Raw genomic sequence first — 15,225 nt, 5'->3', positions numbered from 1 at the left:
GGGGAAAGAAAGAAAGAAAGAAAGAAAGAAAGAAAGAAAGAAAGAAAGAAAGAAAGAAAGAAAGAAAGAAAGAAAGAAAGAAGAAAGAAAGAGAAAGAAAGAAAGAAAGAAAAAGAAAGAAAGAAAGAAAGAAAGAAAGAAAGAAAGAAAGAAAGAAAGAAAGAAAGAAAAAGGAAGGAAGAAAGTAAGAGAAAGAAAGAAAAAGTCAAGCCCAGAGTCATCAAGGGCTTACAAGACACTGTATTTCTTGCACCCTGGTTGCCACTTTAACCTCATATCTTGTTTCTCTGCCCCTCTTTCATTCTCCTCTAGTTACATTGTCCTCCTTGTGGTTTTTCAAGAATGCCAGGTGTACTACTGTCTCAGTGCCTTTATACTTGCTCCTCCTTTTGCCTGGAACCTCGTCCTTCAGATATTTGCAAAACTCACAGATCTTGTTGAAATGTCACTTGCTCATGAAGCACCCTGACTACACTATTTAAGTTCCAATCATTACTGTCGCCCTGTTGTCACTCCCTATCCCCCTCATTCTATTCTATTTCCCGTCCATGGCACTTATAGCCTTCTATTATATAATACAACTTATTGATTTGTTGTCTTTGTTGTCTCCTTCCTCTGACATGTAAGGTCACATGGACAGGGATTTTTGACTGTTTTATTCGCTAATTATTTCATTGTCTAGAATAGATCTGGGCCAAAACTGGGCTGCTGCCTGTTTTTGTAAATAATGCTTTATTAGTGCACAACCACATTCATTCATTTATATATTGTCTATGGCTGCTTTGACACTAAGATGAGTTGTGTTGAGTCACTGTGACAGAAACTGCATGACCAGTAAAACTGAAAATATTTACTATCTGACCCTTCACAAAAAATGTTTGCTGATCCTTGCTCTAGAATAATGACTGGCCATGGAGGAGGAGTGGAACTAGCAAGGACACTGAGAGGCAGCAGCTAATAGGGAAACCAAGAGATGTGGAATCCTACAAGCCAAGTGAAAAAAATTTTTTTCTGGGAGGAAAGCGTAATCCACTATGTCAAATGCTGCTTAACAAATCCTTGTTGAATGAATATTGGGAGATAGATGAAGGCCCCGGTGTTCCTCTCTCTGATGCTATTCCTCTTCCTCTTCTCAGCAGAGGTAATCACTCATTTAAGTTATTCACATTCATGACTTAAAGAGTATTACTTCTGTATGCATTCATTTTTAAAAATAAAATCTTTCTATGTTTTAAACTTGCTTTTTATATTCATTTTTTTTTCTGAAAGCAGTAAAATACACATAACATAAAATTCACCATTTTAACCTTTTTTTTTTCTTTTCGAGACAGAGTTTCGCTCTTGTCACCCAGGTTGGAGTGCGGTGGCATGATCTCAGCTCACTGCAACCTCCACTTCCTGAGTTCAAGCGATTCTCCTGCCTCAGCCTCCCGAGTAGCTGGGAATACAGGCGCCCACCACCACACCTGGCTAATTTTTCGTATTTTTAGTAGAGACGGGGTTTCACCATATTGGGCAGGCTGGTCTCAAACTCCTGACCTCAGGTGATCCACTCACCTCAGCCTCCCAAAGTGCTGGGATTACAGGCGTGAGCCACCACACCCAGCCTAACCCTTTTAAAGCATATGATTAAGGGGTACTTAGTACATTCACAATATTGTGCAACTATCACCACTGTCTAGTTTCAAAACATTTCATCACCCCAGAAAGAAACCTCATATCTATTAAGTAATTCTTATGTATTTTAAGAGTTATTTACTATACCATGGTCAGCCTGGTGATCAAAAAAATAATAATAAATACAATTAAAATTTAAAAAGATATTTACTTAATATGCATAGCTCTAATTCATTTAACTACTGAATATTTATTTCTATTAATATTTCAAAATTTTCTTAATCCGTTCTTAGTTTTGTTTTTAAATTTCTCACTATTTACAAACGATGCTGCAATGAAGATTTTCCTTCATGTTGCCTTATACAAATAAGGAAGAGTTTCTCTTAGATATATGCCCAGGAATGTAATTGCTGGATTATGAAGTATATGCACAAATGACTTTACCAAATTTCTTTCCAAAATGTACAAGAGTAAACTTCTGTTTCTTCTCTCATCCTTCGTCTCATTGTTTTCATAGATTTACTTCTATATACAAGCCCCAAAATACATTGTTATTACTTTTGCTTTGAATAGATAGATAATTATCTTTTAAAGAGATTTTAAAGACAGATTTTTTTAGATAGAGTCTCACTCTGTTACTCAGGCTGGAGTGTGACGTGCACTGGCGCAGCAATCTCAGCCCACTGCAAACTCCGCCTCCTGGGCTCAAGTGGTTCTCTTGGCTCAGCCTCCTGAGTAGCTGGGATTACAGGTGCCCACCACCACACCTGGCTAATTTTTGTATTTTTAGTAGAGACAGGATTTCACCATGTTAGTCAGGCTGGTCTCAAACTCCCGATCTCAGGTGATCCACCTGCCTTGGCCTCCCAGAGTGCTGGGATTACCGGCATGAGCCACCACACCTGGCCATGGGGAAATATATTTTATATATACCCACACAGTCGCCATTTTTGGTGCTCTTCATTCCTCTGTGTAGACCCAAATTTCCATCTGGCATCATTTTCCTCCTGTCTAAAGAACTTCTAATATTTCTATAGTACATATCTGTTGGAAATTATTTTTTTCAGGCTTTATTTGACAGAAAAAGTATTTATCTTCTTTTTTTTGTTTTTTTGAGATGGAGTCTCACTCTGTTGCCCAGGCTGGAGTGCAGTGGCACGATCTCGGCTCACTGCAAGCTCTGCCTCCCGGGTTCACACCATTCTCCTGCCTCAGCCTCCCGAGTAGCTGGGACTACAGGCACCCGCCACAACGCCTGGCTAAATTTTTTTTTGTATTTGCAGTAGAGATGGGGTTTCACTGTGTTAGCCAGGATGGTCTCGATCTCCTGACCTTGTGATCCACCCTCCTCGGCCTCCCAAAGTTCTGGGATTACAGGTGTAAGCCACTGCACCTGGCCAGAAAAAGTATTTATCTTCTTTTCTGAGAGATATTTTTGCCTGATATCAAATTCTAGGTGGATAGAGATTTTCTTTCAGTCTTTCAAAGATATTAGTCTATTGCCTTCTATCTTGCATAGTTTCTGATGAGAAGTCTGTCATATTTCTTATGTGTTTCTTCATATGTAACACCTTTTTTCTTTAGCTGCCTCAAAGATTCCTCTTTGTCACTGGTATTCAGCAATTGCATTAGGATGTGTTTTGGTGCCATTTCATTATGTTTATTCAGCTTGGGGTTTGTTGAACTTCTTGAATCTGCAGATTTATAGTTATTTGAATTTGAACAATTTCAGTCATTTTTTCAATTTTTTTCTGTACCTCTTTCCTTTTCCTGAATTCCAATTACATGCAAATTTACTTGATATTGTCCCATAAGTCACTGAAGCTCTGTTTATGTTTTTATGTAGTCTTTTTTTTTCCTGTCTTCATTTAGAATAGTTTCTATTGCTATGCCTTCAAGTTCCCTGATGTTTTCTTCCTTTCCATCTAATCTACTGTTTATTCATGCAGTGTATTTTTTATTTCAGATATTGTGTTTTTCATCTCTAAAACTTCCATTTGGGTCTGTTTACATTATCCATTTCTCTTCTCATCATTTTTTTTTTACCCATTTGAGCATATTTATAAAATGTATAATAGCTCTTTTAAGATATTTATCTGCTAGTTCCACCATTTCAGCCATTTATCTGTTTCTATTAATTGATTTTACTCCTGGATATGGGTCACGTTTTCCTATTTCTTTTTATGCTTGAAAAATCTGTATTGGATGGTAGACATAGTGTTGGGGCTTTATTTTCTTAAATTCATTTTTTAAATGTTGGACATTTTCTCTAGCAGTTTTTTTTTTCCAAACTGGCAAGCAATTAAGTTACTTGGGTTCATTTCAATCCATTCTAGGCTTGCTTTTGTTACAGCAGGGCTAGAGCTAATTTAGCCCTACTTCTAAGGTCTGACCATTCTGGGAAATCTACCCAGTGCCCTGGGTATTAGTCTCTCCACTTTGGCTGGTGGGAACACAAACTATTTCCACCTCTGAATGAGGTCCAGGAAAATTCTTTGGCTCACTGCTTTCCAGTAATCCTTTCCTTGTCTTGATGGACCTTTACACTGTGTTTGTAAAGTTTTATTCCATGCATACACATCTCTGCACTTAGTTAAAGATTAGAAAGATTCCCTCTGCAGATCTCTGAGGTTCTTGCTATGTTAAATTTTTAACATACAGTGCTCTTTTCCCCAGAAATCTTCTCTGAAAATCTAGCCTCCTCAGCCTGCCTGACTCCCAATATCCAACTGCAATTTTATGAGACTTTTGTATGAGGTTCCTTTTCCGTGTGCTGCAGCTTGGAAACTGCCTATAGGTAGCACGCTCAGGAAGGTGTAGGGATCAACTCATTTGTTTACTCCTTCTCAGAGATCCCAGTATTGCTCTGACTGTTGTTCAATCTTCCTAATCACTACATTTTTCTCATTGTCTATTTATTTACCATTTGGATGTCCTCTTCTATAAATTACCTGTCTATATCCTTTACACTTTTTTTTAACAGACAATGTCTTTGTTGCCCAGGCTGGAGTGCAATGATACAATCATGGCTCACTGCAGCCTCAAACTCCTGGGCACATGCAATCCTCCTGCCTCAGTCTCCTGAGTAGCTGGTACTATAGGCACACACCACCATGCCTGGTTAATTTTTTTTTTTTTTTTGGTAGAGATGAGGTCTTGCTATGTTTCTCCAGCTGGTCTTGAGCTCCTGGCCTTAAGTGATTCTCCCTCCTCAGCCTCCCAAAGCACTGAGATTACAGGCATGAGCCACAGCACCTGGCTACATTTTTTTTTCCTATTAGGCTATATTTTATTTCATCCATTGATATTAGTTGTTCTTTATATACTCTAGATATTAACTTTTTATTTAGTATTTTCTCTCCTTCTTTCCTTCCTTCCTTCCTCCCTTCCTCTCTCTTTCCCTCTTTCTCTCTCTTTCTTTCTCTCTCTCTTTCTCCCTCCCTTCCTACCTTCCTTCCTTCCTCTCTCTCTTTCTTTCTTGTTCCTCCCCCCTTCCTTCCTTCCTTCCTTCCCTCCTTCCTTTTTCTTTTTTTTTTTTGACAAAGTCTTGCTCTGTTGCCCAGGCTGAAGTGCAGTGGCATGATCTCAGCTCACTGCAACCTCTGCTTCCCAGGTTTAAACGATTCTCCTGCCTCAGTCTCCCCAGTAGCTGGGATTACAGGTGCATGCCACCACATCCAGCCAGTTTTTGTATTTTTAGTAGAGATAGGGTTTCCCCATGTTGGCCAGGCTGGTCTTGAACTCCTGACCTCAAGTGGTCTGCCCACTTCAGCCTCCCAAAGTGCTGGGATACAGGCATGAGCCACCTCGCCCGGCCAGGATTCTTTCTTTCTAGAACATTTTCTGTCTTGTTAGTTCCACATGACTACTTGAGGCTCTGTGGTAGAAAAAGTATTGATGGGCCGGGCATCGTGGCTCATGCCTGTAATCCCAACACTTTGGGAGGCCAAGGCAAGTGGATCACCTGAGGTCAGGAGTTCGAGACCATCCTGGCCAACATGGCGGAAACCCTGCCTCTACTAAAAATACAAAAATTTGCCGGCGTGGTGGTGCGCGCCTGTAATCCCAGCTACTCAGGAGGCCGAGGCAGGCTAATCGCTTGAATCTGGGAGGTGGAGGTTGCAGTGAGCCGAAATTGCGCCACTGCACCCCAGCCTGGGTGACAGAGTGAGACTTTGTCTCAAAAAAAAAAAAGAAAAAGAAAAAGAAAAAGTCTTTATGGTAAAATAACACAATTTCTTACCTTTAGCTTTCAATTAAAGATCATATTAAGTAGAAATATAAGGTCCCTTGAGAAGGGACCTTCCTAAGGCCTACTGCAATGGCATACATGGAACAGATTAGCAATGCATTTTAAACCCTGATTATTTGGGTCTAAGCTGATCATGACAATTCTATTTCTTGATTTCCTGCCTTCCTCAGAGCTGTAATTGGCCACATGAAATGGTTCTGCCCAGTGAGACACAAGCAAGAGTCTGCTGGAAGGTTTCTGGCAAAACTATTGCTGTGTGGAGCTAAGGAATACATTTGGCTACTGCTATCCATCCTCCTTTTTCATGACCTAAAGGTGATGATTGGAAGGATAGTAGCCAATTTCAGCGTGTATTGCAAAAAGTATGAGAGAGAGGCCAAGGGAATATCAGAGGTACAGGCCAGAGATCCCAGGAACCAGCTACCTACCTTCAGACTTCCTGTTAAATGAGAAAAACAAACCTCTCCAAGGATGGATAGGGAAACAGACATTCCCTAAACTGCATTGTCCCACTGATGACAAGTTTCTCATCATCATTTGCAACAACACGGGGGGAGGACATTATGTTAACCAAAATAAGCTAGACACAAAAAGAAAAATACGAAGCCTGGGCAATACAGTGAGGCCCCATCTCTACAAAAAGAAAAAAAAAACCAGCTGCGCATGGTGGTAAGTGCCTGTGGTCCCAGCTACTTAGGAGGCTGAGGATCAGGTGAGCCCAGGAGGTCAAGGCTGCAGTGAGCCTCACTGCTGCACTCCAGCCTAGGTGACAGAGTGAAATCTAGTCTCAAAAAAACAAAAAAAAAGAAAGAAAGAAAAAAGAGGAGAAGAATACAGCATGTTTTCACTTACATGTGGAATCTTTACAAAGTCAGATACATAATAGAGAGTAGGATGGTGGTTGCAGGGGTGGGGAAAGGCAGAAAATAGGGAGATGTAAGTCAAAAGGTACAAACTTGTTAAGTAGTTATGAATTATTCAGTTATGAGTATCTTGAGATCTAATGTACAGCATGAGGATGACAGTTAATGATGACAGTTAATGATTTTATACCATATAATATTTGCTAAAAGAGTCGATTTTAGGTGCTCTTACTAAACATAAAACAGGTAATTGTGTGACATGATGGATATGTTAATTTGCTTGATTGTATTAATCATTTCATTGTGTATACGGTGAAACATCATTTTGTTGTACACCTTAAATAGATACAACAAAAATAAATAAATTTTTAAAAAAGTAGCCCTCTTAGAGTGAACTAACAACAGCTTCTCCTCCAGGGTCATTGGGCTTTAATATCCCATCTATTATACCGCAGAGACTCAAAAGAGCCACTAATAAAAGGAATCAGTTACTGGTCTCTGGCCACTATACTCATGGATGTAGAGTCACTGCCACTTACAAGCATTGGCAAGTGATTTAACTTTTTTTTTTCAGACGGAGTTTCTCACTTTTGTTGCCCAGGCTGGAGTGCAGTGGTGCCATATCTGCTCACTGCAACCTCTGCCTCCTGGATTCAAACAATTCTCCTGCATCAGCCTCCCAAGTAGCTGAGATTACAGGCATGAGACAGCATGCCTGGCTAATTTTGTATTTTTATTTCTTTATTTTTTATTTTATTTTATTTTTTGAGTTGGAGTTTTGCTCTGTCACCCAGGCTGGAGTGCTGTTGATCAATCTCGGCTCACTGCAACCTCTGCCTCCTGGGTTCAAGCAAGTCTTCTGCCTCAGCCCACTGAGTAGCTGGGATTACAGGCACGCACCAACACACCTGGCTAATTTTTGTGTTTTTAGTAGAGACGGGGTTTTGCCATGTTGGCCAGACTGGTCTCAAACTCCTAACCTCGAGTCATCTGCCCGCCTCAGCCTCCCGAAGTGCTGGAACTACAGGCGTGAGCTACTGTGCCTGTCAGATTTATATTTTGATTAGTTTCCTCATCTGTACAATGGAGCTAATACCACCTTACTCATAGTTTGTTATAAATCTTAAATAAAATAATGTATAGACGACCCCTACTTTAGCACCTGGAGCATTAATAGACACTTAGAGTTATCAATAAACCAGAGACAAAACATCAACATGTTTAACAAAACTTATTTCTGACAAAAACTTATTTTCTTTCTAGCAAACAAATGTCTTAGGTATAGTAGCTCAGTGTCATGGTTTTTTAAAAAATATTTTTTGTTTTTATTAGTGTTATATAGTGACAAGGAAGTTAACTACAAATGGCTTTCTACATCACTCTCTGTTAAAGCTCTCTTTGTCCCATGTCTTTTCTATAGCCACTCTGTACTCACAGTCAACATACGACTTGTCCAAATTAGTTTTTTTGTTTGTTTGTTTGAGACAGTCTCGCTTTCCCAAGCTAGAGTGCAGTGGCGCCATCTCAGCTCACTGCAACCCCTGCCTTCTGGGTACAAGCAATTTTCCTGCTTCAGCTTCCCGAGTAGCTGGGGCTACAGGTGCGTGCCACCATGCCTGGCTAATTTTTGTATTTTTAGTAGAGATGGGGTTTCACCGTGTTAGCCAGGACGGTCTTGATCTCCTGACCTTGTGATCTGCCCACCTCGGCCTCCCAAAGTGCTAGGATTACAGGCATGAGCCACCATACCTGGCCCCAAATTCGTTTTTAAAACAGCAATGCATTTAATTGTTGGGTGCACAGAACTAATGGTGCTATAACAGTTCATTTAAATGTAACTTTTTTGTTCCCAGATCTACCTAAATCTTCTTCCTTTACCCTAAAACACATTTGGGTTTTCACATTTATGTGGTCATCTGTTCAAGTAAGAAAAATTCTTTTACCAACAGCCATACCTTGTCCTTTCATGAACTGTCTGAAGAATTAATCCCAAGAGCCATAGCTTGGAGTATTGGGGACATCGTTGTGGAAATGGAAAAAAGATACTGCCATATCTTTGGGGTTTCGAAATATCACCAATATCTAGGGAGCAAAAACTGAGTTAATTTATTTAGGTCTACGTTTTGAAATTTGGAAAATTGAAAGGGTGAGCAATATCATCGTGTCTACTCGTATATTACATAATTGTGTTAATATATAGAGAAAGAATGACAGTAGGAAACTGAGGAACAGGAAGTGGCTGATGGGGAAATCTGGGGAAAGGAGAGAAAGAAGAAGAAAAAGATTGATATTGTAGCAGAGGATTCTCGCTAATGAATTTAGGCCATAAGATGCATAGAAGATGTAAAAAGGAAAAAAAATACCAAGCTCACGAGGATAATCACAAGAGTATGACCTGAAAGCTTAAACCCTCAAATAAAAATTGCAAATAATGTTAAGGACGACAAAAATAATGTTTTAGAGTTGGTAGAAGATTAAAGAATGGCAAAGCCCAGTCTCTGGGTATGATGTTTATGGGTGAGTAGATGACGCAGAATGTCTGAATTCCTATATCTGTCTTCTCTGATGAGGAAAATGTTCCTTTGGATGAGTAGTGTGAAATAAACATCGTAAAGAACAAACTGAAACCCCGGAGAACTAAAAGATTGTAGAGGATCACACGTCTGCTCTGAGTTCAGCCTTCTGGCCTGAAGCCTTCTATTTCAAGAACTGAGGAAACTGGAGGACGCATGATCCAGCATGTTCCTGAATTCTGAGGAATCTGAAAACATGTGAGGCCAGGCAACTAGAACAGGCAGAAGTCATTTCACTTTCAGAAAGGGGAACGATGTGGATTTTGCAAACTGCAGATTTGTAATACTCACTTTCATTAGGGAGAAGTCTAGAATTGACTAAAAACAAGATTTGGGGCCACATAAAAGAGGAAACTGTAACCAATAGGGGGCAACATGGGTCCTCTAAGAACAAGTCAGCTAACACCTGGATTTTTTCAACATGGTTTTAGATTAGTAGGTGAAGTAGCTTATGATTTCTCCTACAAAAAAAGTAAGAATGTAAGCCAGAATCAGGAGCAGTTAGGCATATGAAACTGACTGGGGGCTGGGCATGGTGGCTCATGCCTGTTATCCCAGCACTTTGGGAGGCTGAGGCGGGTGGATCACTTGAGATCAGGAGTTCGAGACCAGCCTGGCCAACATGGCGAAACCCTGCCTTTACTAAAAATACAAAAATTAGCCAGGCGCGGTGTTGCACACCTGCAGTCTCAGCTACTCGGGAGGCTGAGGCAGGAGAATTGGTTGAACCTAGGAGACGGAGGTTGCCATGAGCTGAGATCGTGCCATTGCACTGCATCCTGGGCAACAGAGCAAGATTCCATCTCAACAATAACAACAACAACAAAACTCACTGGGTATAAATAGTTAACTAACTAATGTAAACGTGCTGGGAGGTTTTTAATAAGCCCTTCCACTATCTTGGCTGGGTCATAGTTAATGTTTTAATGAATCATTTAGGTAAAGATATAGAAGCTCTATTTACCAAATTTGTAAATAACATGAAAGTGGGAGGGAATCAGGATCCCCAAATACCTTGTCTGCCTAAAGAATTTAACTAACACCAACAGGATAAACTTGAGTAGAGATCAATGGGTCTGGGTCTTGTGTTGTGCTTAGATCTAACACTCATCCCTGCCCCTAGTCCAAATATAGTAGATTCTTGCCATTTGAGGGTTTTAAATTTGAGGCTTTAACTACCACTCAGTTGCCCTGGCTTGCAGCAATCTGTAAGTTTACAAAGACATAAATTTTAATTTGAGGGCTAATTGGCTGGAGTATGAACAAATTCCCCACATCAACGTCTTACCTCTCTGCTGTTGCTCTTGTTTTTTGTTGTTTTTCAGACCGGGTCTGACTCTGTTACCCAGGCTGGAGTGCAGTGTCGAGATCTCGCTCACTGCAACCTCTGCCTCCTGAACTCAAGCAATCCTCCACCTCAGCCTCCCAAGTAGCTGGGACCACAGCGGTGCACCACCATGCCTGGCTAATTTTTGTATTTTTTGTAGAGATGGGGGTCTCACTATGTTGCCCAGGCTGGTCTTGAACTCCTGGGCTCAAGTGATCCTCCTGCCTCGGCCTCCCAAAGTGCTGGGATTACAGACGTGAGCCACTGCATCCAGCCCCTGTTGCTCTTTTCTTGCCCCTGTATTCTTACAAATATGAAACTCTGTTCAAAAGCCTGCATGCCCTAAGTCCAATGCTTTATAAATTACTTCAGCTCTGTTTATTATAGAGACACTAAGGAAAAATGTGTTAACTGCATTAAACGGGGGAAATTATGTGTTAAAATGGTATTTCAGGCTTTACACATTCGTAATATAAGGAAAAACTGTTTAACAGAGCTATTCAAAGCTGGCTTAGGGGATACTGGAGATCTTTAGCATTGGAGGTGCCCAATCATGGTCCAGCTGCTTAGTGGAATTCAAACACTCGATGGGAATTAGCGTAGATGACCTTTAAGATATTTTCCCATTTTAAGCTACTAGGATTCTTGTATCATGGCCACAAACCTGCTCATTCTAAACCTCCACTTCCCTAAGGTTTCTTTCCTACTCTTCCTTTCTTATTTTGCTTCCTCTCCTGCCTCTTACCATTGAAATTGTAGTTATCTTAACAGTTTTCCTCTTTTGCCTTTCTTTGCTCTTACCTCGCTATTCTCCCATTCTTCTTGCTAGCATTCGGTGGGAGTTTAATTTTTTTTTTTTTTTTTTGAGACAAGGTCTCGCTCTGCCGCCCAGGCTGGAGAGCAGTGGTGAGATTTGGGCTCACTGCAACCTCCGCCTCTCAGATTCAAGCGATTCTCTTGCCTCAGCCTCCCAAGTACCTGGGATTACAGGCACGTGCTATCACACCTGGCTATTTTTAGTAGGTTGGTGCAAAAGTAATTGGGTTTTTGCCATTAAAAGTAATGCAAAAAACGCAATTACTTTTGCACCAACCTAATATTTTTTTGTAGAGATGTGGTTTCACCATGTTGGCCAGGCTGGTCTTGAACTACTGACTCCAAGTGATCTGCCCACCTCGGCCTCTCAAAGTGCTGGGATTACAAGCGTGAGTCACCGCACCCTGCAGGGAATTTAAATAAATCTTGATTGTAATTAATTCAAATCATTTTCTTCTGAGATAGAAAAACAGCACCAAGAAATAAGGAATGGAGGGGAGACCAGGGAGAGGAAACAGAAAGGGTTGGGTAAAAACTAGTAATTACAAGAAATATATCAATACTGATTAATAAAACAACATTTTTAAACAAATGATAAGAACAGCCAAAGCACATACAGTTCTGTATGCATGCTGTGAAGTTTATTACTACATGTGAAATTCAAAAATGAAATAGTTTTAGCCAGGCACGGTGGCTCATGCCTGTAATCTCATCACTTTGGGAGGCCTTGGTGGCAGAAAGATCTCTTGAGGCCAGGAGTTCAAGACCAGCCTGGGCAACAGAGTGAGATGCTGTCTCTATAAAATTTTTAAATATATTTGAAAAAATAGTTTTAGGCCTCAGGTAAATAGTGCTCACCAGAAAGAAACAAAGGAACATTTTTTTTCTCATTTTACTAAATTGTGTTTTTTGTGTGTGCATGAAACACTAAATATTCTAGCAGGATTTGGAAAATTATTCACTGTAAAACAGATTATAAAATACATTTTATTCTATGCATATGTTTTATTTCCTTGTCGAAAATGCATTTGACTTGACTGCAACTATAGCAAATATATGTCAAGAAAGAAACAAAAACAAAAAAACTAAATGTCACACTTCATTTATTAAGCTTCTATGAGGAGGAACAAACTCATGATATACTTCCAAAAACTAATATCTATACATAGAAATTTCAAAGAATTATCAGTAGGAAAGGACACTCACCTTGGCTTTATTCTCGAAGATAGACCCAGGTAATTTGTCATAGTGGAGATGAGTTGTCAAAATCCTTGGTGCTGGAAAGCCTTTCATTCTCTTAAAAATATACACAAAAAGGTGAAAATGTGCATGTGTGTGTGTGTGTGTGTGTGTGTGTGTTTGTGTTGAATCACTCCTAGGTTTGGTATCTAAATGATAGTTTCTAGCACTACTGTCACTATATCTTCTCCTCCTCCTCCAATTTTTCTTTCTTTCTTTCTTTTTTGAAGCAGAGTCTCACTCTGTCGCCCAAGCTAGAGTGCTGTGGCGCGATCTCAGCTCACTGCAACCTCTGCCTCCTGGGTTCAAGCAATTCTCCTTTCTCAGCCTCCCGAGTACTGGATTTACAGGTATCTACCACCACGTCCAGCTAATTTTTGTATTTTTAGTAGAGACAGGGTTTCACCATGTTGGCCAGGCTGGTCTGAAACTCCTGACCTCAGGTAATCTGCTCGCCTCAGCCTCCCAAAGTGCTGGGATTACAGGCGTGAGCCACCGCGCCTAGCCAATTTTTCTTTATTTCTGTTTTCTTACTTTGTGGAGATGAGGAATGAAGAATCATAAATAAACAAATAATTAAAATATTCCTGAATTTCTTTTTTGTACCCTGCTTACCATTTCCCAATCATTTTTGTAATTTTTTTTAAAATTACCTTTTCCCCACAATCATATCAAATCTATTTTGTTCAAGACAGCTCATAAACTGAAATACACACTTTCACTTAATTTGGATCCCTTCTACATTCAAGGTCTTTAACAGAAATAGTCAAGTCTTTCTACAGGTCCTGCAAATCCATTTTTAACATCTAAATCTTTCTGTTTAACCAGTTAAAACTCTAGGCAATAAAATATCTCAATGGAACCTGAAAGTACAGAGTTACTTAAATGTCCGAGAAATGTTTTATGAGAGAAATTCTTGTCAGTATATGGACTAAGGTGATTGATTCTTTTTCTGTAATCTGTTTCTATTGATAATTTTGAAGATAAAATTATCTATTTAATCTGCCAGGATTAAGGGTTTTCACTTACAATCAGACCATTAGTGTATGTTATGCAGGGAAGTAAGGCTTCAAGTTTTTAGTCCCACGTCTGTAGAGGTCACTCACTGATTGGTTGCAGCTACAATATAATATAAGTGATAAAAGGATATTCAGATGTTTGTAGCCAATTGTTCTGTAAAAACTTAGTGGAGGCCGGGCATCCTGACCAACATGGTGAAACTCTGTCTCTACTAAAAATACAAAAAATTAGCTGGGCATGGTGGTGCACACCTGTAGTCCCAGCTACTCAGGAGGCTGAGGCAGGAGAATCACTTGAACCTAGGAGGCGGAGGTTGCGGTGAGCTGAGATCGTGCCTCTGCACTCCAGCCTAGGCGACAGAGTGAGACTTCATTTAAAACAAAAAACAAAACATAGTGGAGATCTCAACTCAAGCAAGGGAGCAAAAAATGAAATTTTAAAAATAAAACACTTTAAATCAATGATAGGGATCCGAGTGGTGACTAGCAGTGTAAAATCTGATTTACATCAAATGGTACTTTTAAATATTTGAAGCATTTTCATACTCATTCACAACAATCCTCTTAGGTAGATATCGTAACCCCCATTTTAGAGATTAAGAACAGGCTTTGAGGTTTTAAGCACTTTGTGCAAAATTGCACAGGTGGTTATTTTCAGATTAAGTTATAGACTGCGGTTTCCACGAAACTGCATGGCCAAAAATCATGTACAGACACATGAGAAACGGTAAAGTTACTAAAAGGATTAGAAAACACCCAAGGGAAAAATCGAAGTTAACTGTAACTAAATTAGATAGCTACATAACATATAATACTATGTTAACTAAAATGTGTAATATAGCCCAAATGTGAGCAAAGACTAGATACCTTATTTAAGGAAAAATATGTACTCCAGAAAAGTTCTCTGTAAAGCAAATAATTGTTAAAGTGGAGTTCATTTCACTGATTTCCATTTAAAATTAAAGGGCATATTGGCCAGGTGTGGTGGCTCATGCCTGTAATCCCAGCACTTTGAGAGGCTGAGGAGGGTGGATCACTTGAGGTCAGGAGTTTGAGAGTAGCCTGTCCAACATGATGAAACCCTGTCTCTACTAAAAACATTGCTGAAAGTTTTACTGAGACTGTGGTTCCCCTTTGAATACAGCCTTCCCTTCCGCGCTACATTCTGGTGTGTCTAGGAGTGGGGAGAGGCTGTCTTCCATGTCCTTTTTCTGTCCAAGCACTGAAGTCCTGAGGCAGACCCTCCTCCCGCTCCTTTCTTGCCTTCCCTGGACAGGGAGTAGAACATCCTCTCTCACATCCAAGACCCAGTTAGTCATATTGGGAAGGTAAGTAATAACAGCTAGGGTGACCTGTTATCCCCTTCACGCACATCAGTGGCATACTGTCTTAGCTAATGCTTGATTCCTTCCCGTCTCTTACACAAGCATGAATCATAACTGAGATAGCGAAATCAAAAATCATGTCTGGGGGGTGGAGCCAAGATGGCCGAATAGGAACAGCTCCGGTCTCCAGCTCC

At 40.1% G+C, this 15,225-nt stretch overlaps 1 protein-coding gene across 1 annotated transcript in view; it reads right to left on the bottom strand.

The window, feature by feature from the left end:
- Positions 1 to 15,225, bottom strand: part of SULT6B1 (sulfotransferase family 6B member 1) — a 30,086-nt gene that overhangs the window by 2,859 nt on the left and 12,002 nt on the right. Inside the window, 2 exon segments of the mRNA XM_032179139.1 lie at positions 8,688 to 8,814; positions 12,655 to 12,744. Coding sequence (XP_032035030.1) covers positions 8,688 to 8,814; positions 12,655 to 12,744 — 217 coding nt within the window.

Source organism: Hylobates moloch, unplaced genomic scaffold (assembly GCF_009828535.3).
Source record: "Hylobates moloch isolate HMO894 unplaced genomic scaffold, HMol_V3 SCAFFOLD_15, whole genome shotgun sequence".
NCBI classification, from domain to species: Eukaryota; Metazoa; Chordata; class Mammalia; order Primates; family Hylobatidae; genus Hylobates; species Hylobates moloch.
This window is presented reverse-complemented; position numbering and strand designations above follow the sequence as displayed.